The 19,995-nt window shown below is 48.3% G+C and overlaps 5 protein-coding genes across 5 annotated transcripts; 3 read left to right on the forward strand and 2 right to left on the reverse strand.

The window, feature by feature from the left end:
* Window positions 1-2,129: 2,129 nt before the first annotated feature.
* TGAM01_v202531 (N-acetylglucosamine-6-phosphate deacetylase) lies at window positions 2,130-3,745 on the reverse strand (the record flags this gene model as incomplete). The annotated part of the gene is made up of 3 exons (XM_018804976.1): window positions 2,130-2,385; window positions 2,507-3,177; window positions 3,362-3,745. The coding sequence occupies 3 exons, from the start codon at window positions 3,743-3,745 to the stop codon at window positions 2,130-2,132; spliced, it is 1,311 nt and encodes a 436-aa protein (XP_018661700.1).
* A 1,593-nt stretch (window positions 3,746-5,338) lies between these two features.
* Window positions 5,339-8,501, forward strand: TGAM01_v202532 (beta-N-acetylhexosaminidase; the record flags this gene model as incomplete). Its single annotated transcript, XM_018804977.1, has 5 exons — window positions 5,339-5,406; window positions 5,512-5,630; window positions 5,753-7,033; window positions 7,095-8,323; window positions 8,412-8,501. 5 exons carry the CDS (start codon window positions 5,339-5,341, stop codon window positions 8,499-8,501), a joined length of 2,787 nt encoding a protein of 928 aa, XP_018661701.1.
* Window positions 8,502-9,096: 595 nt separating this feature from the next.
* On the reverse strand, window positions 9,097-10,754 carry TGAM01_v202533 (ATPase; the record flags this gene model as incomplete). Its single annotated transcript, XM_018804978.1, has 3 exons — window positions 9,097-9,528; window positions 9,598-9,807; window positions 9,921-10,754. The coding sequence occupies 3 exons, from the start codon at window positions 10,752-10,754 to the stop codon at window positions 9,097-9,099; spliced, it is 1,476 nt and encodes a 491-aa protein (XP_018661702.1).
* Window positions 10,755-13,093: 2,339 nt separating this feature from the next.
* TGAM01_v202534 (cytochrome P450) lies at window positions 13,094-15,077 on the forward strand (the record flags this gene model as incomplete). The annotated part of the gene is made up of 8 exons (XM_024549012.1): window positions 13,094-13,225; window positions 13,285-13,548; window positions 13,604-13,787; window positions 13,871-13,954; window positions 14,027-14,244; window positions 14,346-14,462; window positions 14,522-14,562; window positions 14,723-15,077. The coding sequence occupies 8 exons, from the start codon at window positions 13,094-13,096 to the stop codon at window positions 15,075-15,077; spliced, it is 1,395 nt and encodes a 464-aa protein (XP_024406251.1).
* A 2,392-nt stretch (window positions 15,078-17,469) lies between these two features.
* Window positions 17,470-19,032, forward strand: TGAM01_v202535 (hypothetical protein; the record flags this gene model as incomplete). Its single annotated transcript, XM_018804980.1, has 5 exons — window positions 17,470-17,674; window positions 17,758-17,814; window positions 17,897-18,344; window positions 18,428-18,523; window positions 18,618-19,032. 5 exons carry the CDS (start codon window positions 17,470-17,472, stop codon window positions 19,030-19,032), a joined length of 1,221 nt encoding a protein of 406 aa, XP_018661704.1.
* Between the last annotated feature and the right edge of the window lie 963 nt (window positions 19,033-19,995).

Here is a 19,995-nt window from a genome sequence, read left to right on the forward strand (position 1 = left end):
CGATGACGCCCCTCGCTGGCAGAGAGACTGATTGGTGCAGCTACGGTTCTCGAGGACAGATGCAGCGCAGATGCAGAGCAAATGGAAAATGGGAAGATATGGGGTTCCAGGCACGGGACAGCCGTCCCGATAGGACCGAAACAGAGCCTTGCCTTGTCCTGCTGAGCCGTGCTGAGGGCCTGTGCCGCACAGGTACAGGTACGGGGAGCGCTACTTGTAGGCCTGCTACAGCGCACTAGGCCTTCTAACTGCCCGAAGTGCTAGGGTGTGTGTGCTCAATCTAAGGCGGCGGGTGTGGGTGGTCCCCTAAATCTCATGCGGCGGCTTCTGGCTCTCTCTCGCGCGCTCGCACTCAAAACTTTTTCTTGATGAGGGACTCGACTGCCTATTCAGCACTCCAAGCGCTGCACCGGCCCAGACTTTTTGACACCGGCCGTTTTCAGCTGCTGGCTGCGATTGGGTCCAGCGGGTGGAGAGTGGAGGGGGTCCATGGCGCACGCGGGCTGGGGGGCTCAGTGAGAGAGACAAGACGTGAAGGGGAGCAACATGTAGACAAATAGAAAAGCCGGGGGATAGCATTTTGGGGTAAACTGGAGGTTTGCTAGTGGCTACATGTACCCGCCCTTTGCCACTACGGTCGCTAGAGCCGTCGCACTGCAGAAGCCCAGAAAAGAGGAGGTTGTGGATTGATGCGAGTTCTTTTGGCTCGAGTTGACGTTGCTTGGTGACATCAGCTCGAGGCTGCTGGGCATGTTCGACAGTCGTTCGTCCGTCGGCTGAGCGGGAGGCATCGATGTTTGGTGGAGGGCAGAAAACGTGCTGGCCGCGTTTGATAGCCATTTTCTGAACGCTGGAACGTTCCGATATCTGTCATCGGCTGGTTATCTCGCAGCTATCAACGTGCCAGCATCCATCCGTATCCACTGCTATCTCTGCAATCTCAGTGCTATCTGCGTGTATCGGACATGCTATCTATTCGGTATCTGACGGTGTATTCCTGATCCCGAAATTACCTAGGTAATTGACAAGGACACAGGACACAGGGCTTGTAAAGAAGTTATACCGAGAGCTCGACGGCCGGCTTCCGAAATCATGCGTTTCTGAGCTTCTCGCCGAGCCAGCCCAAAAGTCTGGGGTCGGCACTAGACCCTGCGGTTGGTCGGCTCGCCGCTCTTTTCTACAAGTACAGGTACCACTACAAGCGCTGGTATCATGTTCTGGCGCCATTTTTCTCCCCATGGGACATTCCCTGCGCAGATGTTTGCTGCTAGTGCTAGTAGGCCTAGGCGTAGGATATGGGCACTAGTCTGGAGCGGTTGTGATGGGATTTGCTAATTGATACTCGGCTCCTCCACACATGCCGCCCAGGGGTCATGAGTCGCACCAGCGGCATCACAAGGCCACGGGTAGATCTTGTATACTTGGAGATTGTGTGAGTATAAAGATATGGGATTTCGAGAGGGAGCGCAAGCTGACAGCTGACAGCTGATAGCTTTTTGGCGATCAAGTAAGTATTCCAAAAAGAAGAAAAGAAGAAGCAAAAAATAGAAGCAGAAGCAGGAGCTGTAACAGGATCTGCAACATGTCAGCTCGCTTGGCTGTACCAAATAGTTAGGTGCGTATGCTCTTGCTTAGAAGGATTACACGACGTAATACGCATAATGCCTACGTCTACGTAAATTACCCAGCATTTCTAAGAGGCCGTGATTCCAACTTGTTTCCATTCCCAAAAAAAATCAAATCCATAGCGGTGGTGTATGCTGCATACATGTGTGCTCGCGCTCTAAATGATGCCTCTCTATAGATACCAGACTATTCTTATTTTTAAGGCTATTGTTGTTTTCCAATGTTCTTCAACCTAAATGAGAATTTTACTAATATTGACGCCCTTGCAATTTCCAAAGAAAACCCCCCGTCTCCAAGTTCTATCAAAATCAAGTAGGAGCAAAAATAGCGATAGACAAAAAAACCCCCCAATTCCTGCAGCTGTTAGATGCATTGTTTGAAACATAATCATATCATTCATCAGCCTCTCTGCATCGATCAATTCGGCAGATTATATGACGATCTTGCAGTCTTTCTCGGCCCCCGCTGCTAACTCTTCTGCCGACGTGCTAACCTACTCTGATTTAGAGGGCACTTGCACGATGGACTCTGGTGCCAAACTTCCACACCTCGTCCAGTACCAGCGTGCTGGGCTGCCCCGGAGTTTGCGCCTCTGAAAAGATGACCAGGTCAGCGTCAGCACCGGCGTCGAGCGATCCCTTGACGCCCTGCAGGCCCAGCATGGCAGCTGGGGTGGCCGTTACCGCCTTGAGCGCGTGTGGGATTCCGGTGCCTGTCCATTGCAGGAAGTTGTTGACGCATTCGAGGAGGGTGATGGAGCTGGTGGGTTTTGAGACTAATGTTAGAAGGAGAAAACACAATGGCCAGATATCGAATTGGGGGCTTTTTTTTTTCTTTTCTTTTTGGGATGCATGAATGATTTTTTGTTCTGATTGCTTACCTGCCGGCAATGGTGTCCGAGTTCTCCAAGAGCAACTTGGATCCCACTTTGACAATGTTACACGTGGTGTCACCGTTGGTCCACGGATAGGCGCCGTCGGGCAATCCCACCAGGTGCATGGCGTCGGTGACGAGGATGAATCCGTCGGGATGCGCGTTGAAGGCGATTTTGATTGTGGTTGGGTGCAGGTGAATGCCGTCGGCGATGATGCCAAAGTACGGCCGCGGGAGGCTCTCGGCGATGCCCAGGACTCCAAAGATACCCGGGTTGCGGTGGTGCAGCGGGCGCATCGCGTTGAACAGGTGAGTGATCATGGTTGCGCCCAGCCCGACGGCCTCGGATGCATCTTCGTATGTGGCCTCGGAATGTCCCACCGAGTAGATGATGCCCTTCTTGGTGAGTTCTGGGATCAGCTTCATCATCTGGCCGCGCTCCGGCGCCGCCGTGATGTACTTGATGGGGATCTGCTCGCCCTCGGCCCGCGGATGGAGATTATGCTTGCCGTAGCAGGCCTCGAGGTCCTCGAATGTCTGCGCCTCTATCAGGACGTCGACATTGTGCACGCCGTTCTTGGTCGGGCTCAGAAACGGGCCCTCGCAGTGCGCGCCGAGCGACTCGGCCCCATCTTCGGCCTCCTGCAAGTGTCCTGATGGTCCCAAGAACGGAAGAGCCTGCATCGATGTCAGTCTATTACTTGATACATGTGCGCACATTATCTCTTGCTCCCACACATACACCACTCCTCAGCATCCATATAGCCATACACCAAAATCTGGTATATGTATACACATACTAATGGTATATGTATGTGTATATACATGTATTATATATAGCAGCATATGCAGGGTGACCCACCTTCTGATATAGTTCTGGCCGCTGGCTGGTGATGGTGGGATTGTACGATGTGACGCCCGTCTTGACGATGAGCTTCTGCACCTCCTTGACCTTCTTGCCGTACTGTGACATGTCGTCAAGCAGTGTTGAAAAGTTGAACCCAAAGGCGCCATTGAGCTGCACGTCTATCATGCCCGGCGAGACGATACGGCCGCCGAGGTCGATGGTTTGGTCTGGAAGAACGAGGTCGTCGAAAAAGGCGGCTTGGCTGTTGATGATTTTGCCCGACAGAGAGCTGACCCAGAGATCTTCCTGGACCAGCTTGTCTCCGCGCACAAGGCGGCAGTTTGTGAACTTGGTCAAGCCATTTCTTGGCCGGAAGGGAGGGGATAGTGCTATAGGCATGGCTATAGTGGCCGCCTCTTTTTCAAATGAGAAAGAGGTGACTAGTGATGATAGTAATAGTAATCAACAATAAGAATTCTTTGATAGGAGGATGTTGTTAAGAATATCTTATTCGAGCTCTTTCAAGAAGGATGCAGCAGAAAGAAGGGTTCAAGAAAGAGCGCTCTGAGAGAAGTAGGCCTGGATGTCCCGGCACCGTTTGATATTGGCTCCATAGCAGAGCAGCAAGCAGCAAGCTTCAAAAACGCCCGAGAACGTGGCCTGGGTACAGGTAATAGCATCAACACAAAACTTACATACACTCCCCTTGGTTCGGCTAGGTAAAGGTGTACATAGAGTTTTTCGAGACAAGACGCCGATTAGCGTCCGATGGTACCAAGCGCCATAACGGAGCGGGTAGACAGGGAAAAAGGCAGATGGCGAGACGTTAGAAGAAAAAAAAAATGTCCGCCTATCGTTGTAAAGTCACGGTGCCATGTGCCTTTGCAGTGGAGTTGCCACTGGTTGCAGCGCATTTCGAGATCTCAGCACGTTATGGCTGTACATGGGCGGTACATAGTTGCATGACTTGCAGAAGACGGTCACCTCGTTGTACGGAATGAACGTGGTGGCGCGCTTCAAAATGGGCGAGGCGCTATTACGTAGTTTGTTGCCATATCTGACTGTTTTATTCTGCCTTTGCGGTTCACTTTTGTCTTCCTGTTTAGATGCCGTCGGGCAAAGAGAGGCACTTCACGAAGTTCATGTAGATGTGCTGCGCATTAGAATCACACCTACATTCCCGTATTCTGTAGCTTTTCTTTCATCTATCATGCATAAGTGCTCTCTACCGTTTTCCTCTGCAGATGCCAGCACTCTAAGCAAGATGCGCGTACGTGCATGGCCGTTTATGTACCCAGTTCTGCTGCTACGTGAGGTGAGGTGCGCGTAGGGTCCGACTTACATGAAGGAACATGAAGCAAAATCGCATGGCGGGTGGCGATCCAATGCGCCGGGGGGCATGTAACGTTGACTTGTGCGCCGTGCCACCGTTCAAAACAGCGCTGCGTGCTACTCTGGGGCTCTGGAGCAAAAGTCAATCAGAGGAGTCGACTCCGCCGAAGCCGCTGCCAAGCACGCCCATCTCCAGCTAGCAGTGGCCTCAGCCAGCGCCACACTCTGGCCATTGATGTTGCCACATTTGTTGTGTCGTGATCCGAAAGGAATTAGCGGCTATGATACAGGCTGGAATGAATTTGGTGCAAGCAGTAAGCTGCGGATTAGAAGCTTGGCCCCCGTGCCGTAATCTATCTCTCAATTAGCCGATGTTCAGCCGTATTTCCAACCCGCGACAAGGCTTCATGAGCGACTGCTCGATATGGGCCCAAGGCATAGCGACCGGAACCTCACGCCGTAGTATCGCGCCTGTTGCGTGATCGTATAGTCGCTTGACCGAGGAAAGTTTGGCCTCTATCAGGACAGGGGTCACGATTACCTAGTATTGTACCTAGTGTCTCGTCACTTGTTGTGAGGCCATCGTCGCTTGCATCCAGCTGTGCTGGCTATGAGCCGAGTCCAGGTGATGCCGAGCTGGTTCGCCGCGCCTCATCCATAATGGCCAACTCCATCAGCGGCTCTGCCGACAAGTTTGAGCTAGATCCGCTATGGCAGAATCTTGACTGGTAAGTGATATTGACTTGTTATGTCATATGCTATCACACTCTTCAGCCGTAGCGGGCTTCATCTCCAGCTGGGACTCTTGTGAATAATGGTTGACACGATATCAGGGCGATTGGGCAGATGCTGCTCATGGGCTGGGATGGTACCCAGGTAACGCCTCAGATCAGAAGCCTCATCGAGGATCACCATCTTGGCTCTATCATTCTGACTGCCAAGAACTTGAAATGTACGATTCCCGTCCATACTTGGTGTGGTTGATGGGTTTGAGCCTCTCAACATATTTACATCATCTGCACTTACATGTCTCTTATTGGTGGATCCTGACGTCTTGCTAACCGATCCATCCAGCGGCTCATCAAACTGCATTGCTCGTTCAAGAGCTGCAGATGATTGCCAAGAACTCTGGTCACCCACAGCCTCTGCTTATTGCCGTAGACCAGGAGAATGGAGGTGTCAACAGTCTGTTTGATGAAGATTTCGTTTGCCAGTTCCCCAGTGCCATGGCCATTGCCGCGACGGGCAGCCTGGATCTGTCATACGAAGTCAACAAAGCGACGGCTACCGAGATTGCGGCTTGTGGTGTCAACCTTATGCTTGGCCCGGTTCTGGACGTCTTGAACAATGCGCGATATCAAGTCATTGGAGTTCGCGCTTCCGGCGATGACCCCCAAGAAGTCTCGCAGTATGGACTCGCAGCCTTGAGCGGCATTCGCGACGCTGGTATCGCTTCCTGTGGAAAACATTTCCCTTCCTATGGAAACCTTGATTTCCTCGGTTCCAATCTCGATGTCCCAATCATTACACAAACCCTGGAAGAATTAAGCCTGAGTGCATTGGTGCCGTTTCGAAACGCCATTTCTTCTGGGAAGCTCGATGCCATGTTTGTTGGCGGCTGTGGCATTTCCAACCCTTCTATGAATGTCAGCCATGCCTGTCTTTCAGATCAAGTAGTCGATGATCTTCTCCGTAACGAATTAGGCTTCAAGGGAGTTGCAATCTCAGAATGCCTCGAAATGGAGGCGCTGAGCCAGGATCTTGGAGTCCAGAACGGTGTTGTCATGGCTGTGGAGGCTGGATGCGACATCATACTGCTCTGCCGCGCCTATGACGTTCAACTGGAAGCTATCAAAGGTCTCAAACTGGGCTACGAGAACGGCATCATTACCAAGGAAAGAATTTTTACTTCTCTACGAAGAATCTTTCATCTCAAATCGACTTGTACATCTTGGGCAAAGGCGCTGAATCCTCCAGGAGTGAACCTTCTTTCTCAGATTCGACCCTCTCACCTTGCACTATCTAGACGAGCCTATGATGATTCTATCACCATTGTTCGCGATAAGGAGAAGTTGCTACCACTATCTTTTTCAATGCATCCTGGCGAGGAGCTGCTTTTACTCACCCCTTTGGTGAAGCCGCTTCCGGCATCGTCTTTAACTAAAAGCTTAACCGAAGCAAAGAATGATCGATCTATAATCTCTACCCATCATGATAAATGGAGTCATCAGGGTCGTGAAAGGAGTGCCATTATGAGCGGAGAAGGAGTCTTCCGAGAGTTTGGAAAAACCCTGGCACGATACCGCAACGAGAAATTACTACACACGAGTTACACGGCCAACGGGGTGAGACCAGGTGAGAAAGAATCTTCGCTCTTCCTTGATGCGTAGCGTTTACTGACTTGATTATCACCCAGTACACGAAAATCTTATCAACAGAGCATCTTGTATTGTCATCTTCACCGCAGATGCGAACAGAAACCTCTACCAGGCCGGGTTTACAAAACACGTTGATATGATGTGCTCTATGCTTCGAAGCAGAGGGCAAAAGAAACAACTCATTGTCGTTGCTGTGAGCTCACCATACGACTTTGCCATGGACAAGTCCATTGGCACTTATATCTGCACCTACGACTTTACAGAGAACGCCATGGCTGCTCTGGTCCGCGCCTTGATTGGAGACAGCAATCCTGTGGGCACCATGCCAGGTACACTGCGAAAGAGCAAAAAGGTCCTTAAATCCCGACAACATTGGCTCGTTGAGGAGTTCGATAGCCATCGGGATAGGAACGGCTTGAACGACCTCATCCGAGCTGTGCACAGGGCAAGTGACCAGGACATGCGGTACCTTCAGACCACAAGCGCGGAGACGTTTGCGCTCAACAATCCAAACATTAAGGAAGCTCATTTCGTGGTGCGAAACAGCAGCACACAAGCTCTGTACGGCTTTGCCGCTACTTATTTCATCCAGAACGTGGGTATACTAGGAGCTCTGATTGTGGACCCAACCAAGCGAAATTTGTCGATTGGCCGGTCCCTTCATCGCCGCGCGCTGAAGAGCTTGACTCAACAGAGAGGCATCAAGAAAGTCCAGCTGGGATCATCGTTCCCTTCTCTCTTCCTAGGTATCCCTCTTGACATCGAAATAACGACGACAAAGGAATGGTTCAGCAACAGCGGATGGGACACGCAGTTCCCTCGAAGGCTCACCAACATGATTATCCAAGATCTGGGCGCGTGGTATGCTCCCGAGGGCTTGTCTCAGAGTATCCAGCGAGCCAACATTAGCTTTGACCTTATCTACGGCGTCGAAAGCGGAGATACTGTGATGCATCATGTGCGGACACACGCGAACCCAGAGGTTCTCGAACTGTACCGAGCTGCATTGGAAGAGAGTAAAGCTTGCGGCATCGTGCGGGCCAAAGACGCGACAGGCAATTTGTTGGGAACAATCATTATAAGCAGACCGAATAGCCCTCTTGCCAGATACGTCCCCCCCTTGGTGTCTCCCAAGCAAGATATCGGTGGTCTCTTGGCTCCGATCGTGCCCCTGGCTCCGCTTTCGACGTTGGTGCTGCAAGGTCTTGCTTTGATGGGTGTTCGACAGAACAAGGGCCACAAGGCAAACAAGACTGTTCTGAGCTGGGTAAGATATACTCTTTTCAGACAATTCTTTTCAAACGTTTCTTAGCAAAGAGCATGTTCAAGCACTAATGCGCTGTGATTCACGACAGGTTGTTGATGATGCTTTTGAGCCTCTGGTGGCCATGGGATTTGATGTCCTGCAGGCATTCGAAGAGATAACGAATTCCCCTGAGACGTAAGTAGTCAAGTGCTCCGGAATGAGAAGTTTTTGGAGCTAATTTAGGTTTACACATAGGTTCCTATCCTGATGCACACGGACGGCTCTTGTAGTAGCGGATTCTTCATCTCTCGCCCTGTTATTTACTGGTTTTTCATGCGGATTTCTTCTCCTGATTGGCATTATACTGTTCTTACTCGTTGGATATTCTTCTATGGGCGGCGATTGTTATATATGATGCTATTCTTCTGTTTTGAGTTGTATGATGTTGGTATGGGAAAAAGAAGTTCAGTGACCTGTGCGCAATCAGACCACTACACTTTCTTATTCTTTTGGTTTCACCATTTCGCTAAATTAGTATACACTGGGAACAGTAAGATATGATTCAATGTATTTAATTAGTTATGACCATTCTTATAGGTATTATAGCTTTGGCAGTTTCTGATCTTGCTGTTAGTTGTTGTATACTACGTTTAAACCGAAAAAAAACCCAAGCTTTTATTTGGAGTCCAATCATCGTGTCGTGCTATTGCTAAATTTTGTCAGTCTTCTGCAGCGTCCTGTCTCTCTGAATTCCTCTTCTGTCCCGATTTACTCGCCAACAACCGAAAGCAAAATTACATTTGTACCCTCTTCTGCTCCTCCATGCCCTCCCGCAATATAGCAACCTGTTTCTTCAACTCAATCCACAACGGCAGCTCATCCAAATCCGGCTCATCCTCAGCCGGCTTGTCCAACACCTGGACCCAGTCGTCCTCTGCCAAGTCCACCGTCATGACCATGGCATCATCCTGCTCGTTATTCTCATCATCCTCGTCATCATCACCTCCGCTTCGCGCAATAGCAAGCAGAGCCGCTACAAACGCCTCTTGCATGTACGCAAAGCTGAAATCGTCTGTGATGTCTGCAATGGCGCTGCAGAGCTTGTCGGGGAAGCTGATGGATTTGTTGTCGGATAGTTTCTTTTGCCAAAACTGGCAGTAGGCGACGCGCTGGTCGTGGTCTGGGTCTGGGAAGAGATACTTTCTGTCGAAACGAGAGGGGCGTTTCTAAGCCGAATACATTAGCTTGGAGAACAATACAAAAGTTACTCTCTCTTCTTTGTGGATAGAACTTACCGCGATGCCGGGATCCAATCGATCAAGATGATTGGTGCTTCCAATCATGAAAATGCCGTCATTGCTCTTCAGACCATCTACCTCGTTCAAGAAGTAGCTGCGAACTTCATCTGTAATAATGGTGTCCAGATCTTCGAAGACGAGATAGCATGGCGCAAACTCTCTCGCTTTTGCAAAAACCATAGCAATGCTCCTCTCTGGTCCCGAGAACTATTATTAAAACGTTCTTGTCAGCCAACATTCAACCCGAGTACAAGCATCCACGCTACAGCAAAATTGCAGACAAAGTAAAGAGGGGAAGGGGGGCGAGGAGAAAAACATACCGATTTCAGCGACCGTACATACAGCGTCGTCACCGGCTGCTTCAAATGGTAAAGCATATTCATCGTCGCCTTGATTGATATGGTCTTGCCATTTCCCGGCGGGCCGTAATAGATGATGCCTCGCTTCCAGGGCACTTTGAGCCGGTCATAGGTGGATCTCGACCGGAAAAAGGATAGATGATCTTCAATGAGAGCTTTCTTCATCTCCTCATCTAGAATGACGCTCTCCCACGACGCCTTCATGGCACTCTGGTAGAGCTCGGCGTTCTTGGCCCAGTAGCCTCCGTCAAACACCCAAATCTCCTCGTGCAAGTCGCTGGTCCATCGCCCAGCCGCAAGAATCAGCTGCGTTGCCAGCTCCTCGCTCGTCGAGAGCACATAGTAATTAACGATGGTTGGATACGACTGGCCGCCATCACGGCCGTTGACCAGGTAGACGATGAAGTCGTGGCCCTGCCACTGGTACAGGTACTTTTCAAAGTGCGTGTCCTTTGCGACGACGCCGAGGCCTCCGTCCATGCGTCTGGCAGGCGGCAGGTAGACGGTCCACGACAGCGATGCCGGGACATGGTCGTCGTCGCTGTCGTGCAATGGCGCTGATTGGGCGTGGCCGCTCGCTGCGTAGCCTGTCAGGTTGCATGTTGTCGCTGGGGCGATGGATAGAGACAGATTCGGGTACTGCTGCCGCAGCGCTTTGGCGATGACGGTGTCGGTGTTGGTGCGCCTGGCGCTGGAGTGGTGGAAGAACTGGCGGGTGGTTTCGTCGTGAGGCGGAGGGTGAGGGTGCTCTGAAGACGGCTGGTCTAGGGGGTCTCCGCGCGCAAAGTCATCCATTTTGGCGGTTCGATGATCGAGGAGTATGTCTTGCACAATTGAAGTGTTGGAGGAGAGAAGAGGAGCGTTGAGGCGAGACGGTGAGATGGCCGAGGTGACGTTATGCGACCAGGATGCGATACGCCAGTGCTTCGTATTGACCAACCGCTAAACATTGATCTACGCGTACAGTTGCGGCGGCTATTTAGGCGAAGCAACTGAGTTGCTGCTTACATAGGCATGGGAAAATAAGATTACTGATTCTTTCTCAGGACTCAATTATTACCACTGGCTCATTGGTGAATCTACATGTATGGGGGATTTCTCCGTGTTAGTTGCCCATGCGATTTACTATGGATACCGGCAATTAAACATATCCAAACCGAGGCTCTACACAGAGCTCAATACTCTCCTTGTCAGGCTCTTACGAGATTACCACCTGCTATAGTTCTGTAATACCTTCATTGTGGTATGATTTTCTGTGCAAAGTCATAGTAAATGTATGTATTCGCACAGACAGCACAGACAGCCTACAAGCTGACTATTTTACGCCGCCATTTTCACTCTTAGGCTCCTGGTAGCTAAGCTCATCGAATAAGGCAAATGTCTTGGTCAGCTTGAGATTATTCGTATCCAGTGCAAAGACAATTAATTCGAAAACTAAATGATGCGTGCTTTGGTATGCTTTGATGGCTTCTTTGGACTTTGCGATAGAGAATTCTTAACACAATGCGTTATGTTAAACTCCAATATCAACGCGTTGATGCAGTAGTAGACATGCATGGATACGCATGCATGTAATTACCACCTATCAGCGAATGTGCTACTATGGGCTCTTCCATTATCAGTGAAAGTATCATCATACAATTCAACTTTTCATGATAGTCTGTTTCATTCTTCAATAGCTGGCGAAATTGAACACTGGCCTACCGTACCGAGAACCAGGTAACTGGGGAACCCCGGACGCTTGGTCGAATCGTCCAACCAATGACAGCCACAACTGGTTGTTTGCCAACTACGCCGCAGCGCCACTATCACAGTTATCACCATCTCTTCACCCACCCAGTGACATACAGCCCTGTATCCAGCTCATGTCTCAGCCTACTGACATTGGCTTACCAGACAGGGGGAACAAAGGAGACCGGATGTCATATCAAACGCTAAATCGCGAACAAACAAAACAATTTAGGTGGCTATTTACGAAATGGAAATAGATTCAGCTACTGGTATAGTGGGCTGAGCATGGACATCTAAAGATATTTCAGAATTTAGTTGATCGCCGATAGAGAATACATAGTTTTGAGTTAGAACTGCTGAATCTCAAAATATTATCCGATTCTATTTGTGAGATATTTCATTTAAGGCCATGTAGAGGCCGAAGACAGCCTTTTTCATCATCAAACATTGAATAAGAAAGTCATGTGACATCGACCTCTGTATTAATGCCCCTTGTAATGGTAATTTACGAGTATGGAAGTATATCGAGATGTATCATCCTCCAGAAACGCCTATGTAACCAAAGTAGAACAATATGCACGCAGATTACAGCAAACAAAGCTTCTCTTTCCCCTTGAGGCAGCTTCCAGACCATGAAAGCCTGGAAGCTCGCCACCCATTATTCCCCTCCCCTAGATACAGTCCTTGATTTCTCAATAAATATGCGAGCTGATGTTGCGTAAGCCCAGTGGCGCTGAAAGTTACTGCAACCCATGTTTGGAGCTGAGAAAAAGCAAAGAGATGCCGGAGAGGAGCAAGGACTTTTCATTTCACCTTTGTTAGTTGGCATTGTGAGCGTTCAACGAGCATGATCCGATGAGATGGGGTATTACACCTCGAGTGGTAAAATTGGGATTGAAGATAGATGAAATGTTATTTATCAGCCATCTTTGACACATATAACGAGTTTGGCATGGTATCTCTTTGATACCGTGCTATAGTAGCATATCCAGCCCGGTTACTTCACCATGTTCTCTATCCGCCGTCATTCCATACCCATGTCCTTGCGTCGTACTGCTTTTGTATCGTAAGGGGTAATGTTTGCTCCCCAATCTCGGGAAGGTTATAATCGAAACCGGGCTGGATTGTCTCCTTTCAGCTTATTTTACCTACTAGTATCTTTGCATACATAGGTACACTTATTTGAGGACGAGATCCTTGTTCTTGAAAAGGGTACTTGAATGCTTTCAAAGCCATTACATCTCTGAATTTGTGTTTATATATATGCTCATGTTATCATAATATATAAAAGAGAATTTTGATTGCCTCAGACTCAAAGCACTTGCGTTTTTTTTCCCTTGACTATTTTTTGTTTAGACCCCTATTGTTCACAGCTTTCTGCCAATACTTCAAAAGATAACAGCATGTCTACGATTATACAGATCGGATTTCTCGCTCAGAAGTTGACTACGTTGATGACAAGTAAAGGGCTTGTACTCGAAGTCACTCTTCTCACTGCTATCCTGATATTGGCTCAGGTTCAATGGATCACAAACGTCAGCTAGCAATAGGCACTCCCACGAGCAATATTGGACTCTGATGCATTCTACAATAGGCAATATCGTATGTCATTCGACGCATCCAGGGGTTTGGATATCTCATCTGGGGCCCCGATCTCATCGATGGTGCATATCGCAAGGTAACAATGCATCAAGATCAAGTTATATCTCCGAAGCATAACACATGGCAGGCACACGGGAAACCTTTCAAAATTTCCACCCCAGCAAACGATCACCTTCTGGTTACGTCCTTAGATCTCATCATGGAGCTTGTAGAAGCACCACGCCAGCGGCTATCGCTGCATGCAGTGGCTAAAGAGGTATGCAGTGTGACAGTGAGATTCCTGCGACTAACGCGCCTAATCATGTATGCAGATCCTTCAGCCCAAGTATACGATGCATGGCTTTGAGTGGCAGGATCGGCGTGGAGTTGAGGGCACGGGCTTTGTTCGTGCCCTTCGAAGTCTTCTTACGTCCCACCTTCAGGACTTTCAGCCGGATCTAGAGCGACTAGTGAGGGATTGTTTGGAGATGGAATTCAGAAACATTCGCTCAGATGGTAATATAACAGCCTTTATCTCTCTTTTCTTGTTGTATAGGTTACTGATTCATTTGATGATGCGATTTGACCATGACTTATAGGCTTTGCACATGTAGCACTCTTTCCTGTGATGAAGAGACTCGTCACAAAAGTCAACTGTTTTGTCTTCTTCGGCGAGGAACTTTGTACGAAACACTGCATCTTTATATATGTGGATGAAATCGCGAGATCACTAACGCTATATGATACTAACATAGCCCAAAACGCCGAGTTCACCGCTGCAGCATTGGAATTCCCACAAGATGTCATCTTCGCAGCCGAGTTTTTGAGCATCACGCCTAGCTTTATGAGACCGTTAGTTGCATCAATAGCCACCAATCGACACAGAGCCGCGAAGACGCTCTACCAGCACCTAGTGCCGATTGTTGAGCAGCGTCTGGCAGCGAGGGATCTGCAGCCTCATAGAATCACACCGGTGCGTTAGGACGGCTGTCCCTGTTCCCCAACAGCCTAATATCACAAGGCCTATCATTCGCGCAAAATTGTATGGGAATTAACGTATGGATTACTATTTAGATGGACTGCATGCAATGGCTAATTGATACGTCGCCTCGAAAAAATCCCTGGACGCCTGCGAGGATGGTGGGTGAGATCATGGCCGTATGGTTCGGATCCGTGCATCAATTGGCCATGGTAGGTTTGAGAATTCTTCTGGACATGCTTATATAGCTTGCTGACAGTATTTTATCTAGACGCCAACTTATGCAATCCAGCATCTTTGTAGCCACCCTGAGTATGTTGAACCTTTAAGGGACGAAGTCCAAAGGGTGTTTCATGCAGATAATGGACAGAGCGATGTGGAAAAGCTGCCGCTTCTTGATAGCTTCATTAAAGAGTCGATACGCTGCAATCACTCAGATGCAAGTAAGTAGATTTTACTTATTCATTAACAGAAGAAGTGTATACTATATGCATGTATACCTCGTCAGCTACAAGACCACTGACCATGTAATGGCACTTCTAGTAACATGCCGGCGAAAGGCCCTCTCTTCATACACTTTTCATGATGGCTCAACCCTCAGCAAAGGCGACTGGGTATGCATCCCCCAGCAAGCCATGCTGCAGGATGGCACTCGATACAAAGACGCCCATATCTTTGACGGCTTTAGATTCGCGCGCGCCAACGCCCAGCTCCAGCAGCTCCAGCAGCTCCAGCCATGCGCTGAAGTGCCTGACCAGAAGGCATCCAGATTGACACATGTCAGCCCCGATTGGCCGATATGGGGTCTCGGCAATATGTCGTGGTGAGCAGCCTCAATTACTACCCCGATTCGGCCATGCAGCGGAGACGTCCAGAACAGCTGAGAAGCTGTCTCATATGCGGTCATGTGCGGTGAAGTTGTTAGTGCGAGAACTAACGCGGCATCTCGCAAATCATAGTCCCGGTCGATTTTATGCTTCGCTAGTGATGAAGCTCGTCCTGATTCGTATCTTGGACGACTGGGAGTGCAAGATGCCTCATCCCGAAGCGCCGAGAACGAAGACGTGGAGGTCGAGCACGGTTCCGCGGGATGATACCATCGTCATGTTCCGCAAAAAGCTGCCCTGATTGATAATTCGTCTTTCTTTTCTTTCTAATTTTGAGTGGTTTATTTTCACTCATCGTTCTATGGTACGACCCGGGAGGTTATTAGCCGTGCATGACTATTGCGAGAAAATATGAGCACGTACTGTCATTATCTATGCAGTGAGCTGTATGTAGTAACTGCATGTGGGGGGATTGTGTGAAGCTCTGCTAGACCTATTTGATTAATTAATCTATATGCACATTATTTCACAGGCTCTTTGATTTTAAATGACCATGAGGTGGGGAGGTGGACACTTGTCTCTACACCTATACTTGGTGAGAACGAGCAATTCTATTCTTGTTTGTAGACTATAAAAGGTCGTCATCTTAGCCGAGGCCACTAAATGTGTCCTCAATCAATATACCTAGATACCTAGTATACTGAGCTGTATTTTGTGGTGGCACCGGGGCCAGGAAATAGTCAAAGCTCCCTCGCTACCGATGTTTTGTAACGGTTGTCTTCCGGTAAGGGTGGTGATGAGCTTTATCCATATTTTTTACCCTCGGCACTTGAAGGCAAACACGGTCTGTGTTACCCACATTCCGATGGCAGCATAGGTCGGTACTGTTGCATTACAATTCTCCTCAGAGCTTGGGCGTGTACTTCAAGGCGTCCACTTCTTCTTCACCTTCTACCCTCCACGGCTAATTCGCACGACGTAGCAGCACTGCGACTCTGCGCGATCCTAGCCTGCACATCACCAGGAACCCTAGTGTAACGGAGAGAGCCGTCGGTGGAGCAGCAGATGCGCATGGGTGACTGCTTCAGGCGGCCAATGCAACCGGGTGCCTTTTGGAGGACTAAAGGTTGCTTTCAGCGCCACATTGGGTGGCGGCGAATCTCCCGCTGGGCTGATCAATGAAGCCTGAGCGGGGTTCTATTCATCTCTATTCTTCTCACGATTTGAGGCGTCTAGCGTGCGGGATTTCAAGAAGATCGCCCGATCTTGTCTTAGTTCAATGGCTCGGTTTAGTGAGTGCATGAAGGGCACATGTTATTTGCTTATAAAGACGGTGGCATTGGTATGGATTCACGTCTTGGCATGGAAGAACTGCGTAGTAGTATCCGGAACATCAGGAACACTCGCCATTTGTTCTGTGAATGTGAGTCAATAATAACAAGAGAGGTAACATCCATACTGTAGGCAGTAAACGCTATCAATCTTTGCAGAGGCGGGCGTGTGTTGAGCCTCCATAATGGTTTACAGCTACACACCCAAATCGCCGTTTCTACACTTACACACTTACAAGCGGGAGCTGATGATCTCTTGCTTCAAGGACCATCTGTCCACTGCATGCCTCGCTCTTCAGCTTTCGTATCCTGGAAAACTTTGAAAACTTTGAAAACTTCAGCTTATGCAAGGAGCTGCCATGTGCTGCTATTTGTTTAACTTTAGCCACGCCGGCTTCTTGCCCATCTAGCAGATCAACGCCCCGCACCAAACTTGACAGCCACCAACACCAACGTGCGAGAGAGGATGAAAAGAAGCCGAGGAATCTCGTCTTTTACGTGTTTGAGATAATATTCGTTCAAGTATTTCCAGGCGTAAACAAAGTTGCACATCTACATGCACGTATGCATATGTCATGATGAGCTCTCTCAGCTCAAGCCATTCTCAGCTCAAGTCATTCTTCAACGGAGAACTCTCGATGCACAGACGCTCAATGGGCTGTAGCCATGGCTCAAGAGACCCAGTGAGCAAAACGCCTTCTACACTCTGTCGTCAACCAACAACATAAACTACTTTTTAGAGCACGTATACTACAATTTAGAGTTCATTCCTCTTTGGTTGGATAAAGACCCAATTGCCGTCTTCTCTCTGTATTTAAATAGAAGAGCCCAATGCTCCTTTTTGACAGACTAGCTTCATGCTGCTAATCTACTATCCCACGTACTTTTATGCTATCTTGTAAACATTCGTTGAAACGGCCGTATACGCTGCAAGGCTCATATCCTAGTGTGCATCGTGTTGCATCCAGTCTGGTCTCTTGAACCGCTGTAGGGAGCTCGAATAACACTTCAGCTGGAAGTTGAACCAATTCAGAAATAAGAACTCACATCAAAGATACAAAATGGCCTCCCACCAATTACCTCCAGGCACGGAACTCTGCAAGATCCCGGCAGCTGTGCCTCCTCCAGGGGTTATTCCCAAGCTCGGTGGCCCTGCACCTCTTGCGCCAGCTATTGTCGCAGTATCAGCCGTTATGTTGGCATTTTCGACAATATTCATTGTTGGCAGGGTGTGGGTAAACATTCGCAAATTAAAAACTGCAGACTGTAAGTGGAATGCATTTAAAAAAATGGCGAAAGAAGGCGATGTTACCATATCTGCATGACATATACTAAACTCCTATCTCCAGGGTTTGCCATCATCGGTTACGTCTTGAGTGTGGCCTATATTGGGCTCATATTTTCCAGTATGCCCTATCCAGTCTCTTCCTATGCAAAGCACACATACCGTTCTTTCTTAGAGCAGATACTGAATTTCTTTTCCACTAGTTCTAAAATATGCTGGGCATCAATGGAACGCTCCAGCATGCTGGTTCACCGGAAATTATATGAAGATCCTCTTCGTCCAGGGCATGCTCGTTGGTCCAATCGCATTCTTCGCCAAGAGCGCCATCTTGCTGCTCTATCTCCAAATCTTCATTGCGCATACGGATATGCGCATTGCTGTATACGTGGGCATCGTATTCACTGGCCTAATCTACTGGCCGTCCATACCTCTTGAGATTGCAATCAATGCTCCACACCCAGGCGATACATGGGCTGATCTCTTGATCAATGGACAAGTCCAGAAGCTCCTCCCATGGGGAGTAGTCCAGGGATCGTTGGCTGTTGTCATCGACTTGTACATTTTTATCCTACCACTGCCGGTTCTGTGGAGGCTCAACATGTCTCTCAGAAAGCGAATTGCTGTATGCGCCGTGTTTTTTACTGCTTTGATGTAAGTAGCCACCACAACCATCCACCATCGGCGAAGCAAGTACTGTATGTAGTTGTATGCATGCACTAATGCAAAAGAAACAGGGGTGTCATTGCCAGTGTCATTGGGCTTATCTTCCGAGCTCAGTTGTTGAGTACAGAAGACATCATCTACACACAAAACAAGTGCTTCATCTGCGTGTGAGTATAACCCGTGTGAGAATTTATTAGTCTCACTTTTTTTTTTCTTTTTTTTTTTGGATAGAGTAATTATCTAACAAGACTTTGTCTTCAGTATTGTTGAGAACAGCATTGCCGTGATCGTAGGCTCTGTTCCAGCCTGGAAAGCCATCTGGAAGAAGCATATCATTACGTCCAAATTCTATCAGACGCTTACCTCCAAATTACACAGCAATGGTACTGGCCATAGCGACGGTACGCACATTTCCAAAGCCTTTGGCTTCAACAGGCCCGCCTCCAGGGCACAGGCACCAAAGCATAACGGTTCAGAGAAGAGCCTGCAGCGGTTTGTGTCGCATAGGGAAAACAATGACAACGAGTTCGGGAATTATTATGCTCCCCCAGTTGTCCATATTCAAGGCGGCAACCAAAACGGGCATAGAAAGGTTGATTCAGAGGATATGAGTGCCGGAGGAATCGTTCGTAATTACGACATTACGCGGGAAGTTCATCCCGACGAACAGGTGTAGAGCCAATTACATTATACCTACCTATCTACAGATAAATTAAATATAAAAAGTGGATATTATGACTATGCCGATAGCTATTGAGTTGACGCAGTTCTGAACCTCTTTCCGGCCGTTATAGAACGTTTTCTTTCGTGCATAGGCTATATATAACTCCATCTATCTCTGGCATGCTGCGATATCCGCGAGGCCCCGATTACAATTGTTCCCATGATCAGAGTTGACCGGGGCTGTGGGAAGAGCGCCACTGTCGTTTGTAACTTGATGCACTCCGTATTCGTTTTAAAGTCGACTCAGAAGACCCCAAAAGTTGGTGTGTAGTTAATTAAGGAATTACAAATAGACATAACTCTGCGAAATGGGGTTTCTAGATTCTTCTTCACTTACGAAGCACTTGTGCCTATGTTTTGCATGATCAGCGACACCTGGATTACCGAAGGTGGTACTATGCCCTTAATGAGCTAATACTTAAGGACTACATATATGCAGCGCGATATATATGCAAACACATGGCGTAGACCAACTAGTTATTACAAGAAGGCGTTTTGTAAAAGTATTTAAGGCTAAGGTTACAGGCAATAAGGTATCCCCAAAAACGCAGCAATGCTTAATCTAGCTCGCATCGTAACTGCTGTATGCAGCAATTGAACCATTACAACTACCCAGGTGTACGATGCTCTGATTAGTGCTATGGTCTTATTAGCGACTCAATCCAGAATGTATCTGGAACCTACATTGTTCAAGATGTCAATTATGCAAGACCATTGTATTGAGTGATGAAACAAATGGAGATCCATACAAAGAGACGATATACAATATCTTAGGCAAAGCGAGCAACGTTACAAGGTGCGTGTTTCACTTTTTTCTTGTACATTATTTATTTATCGTCTAATTATGACTTCTACGCCTAAACTTCCTCCGCTCTTTTTGCAAATCTTGCTTATTCAGTGTGGAAAGGATAAGTTC

This window comes from Trichoderma gamsii, assembly GCF_001481775.2.
Source record: "Trichoderma gamsii strain T6085 chromosome Unknown Scaffold_6.2, whole genome shotgun sequence".
Taxonomy (NCBI): domain Eukaryota; kingdom Fungi; phylum Ascomycota; class Sordariomycetes; order Hypocreales; family Hypocreaceae; genus Trichoderma; species Trichoderma gamsii.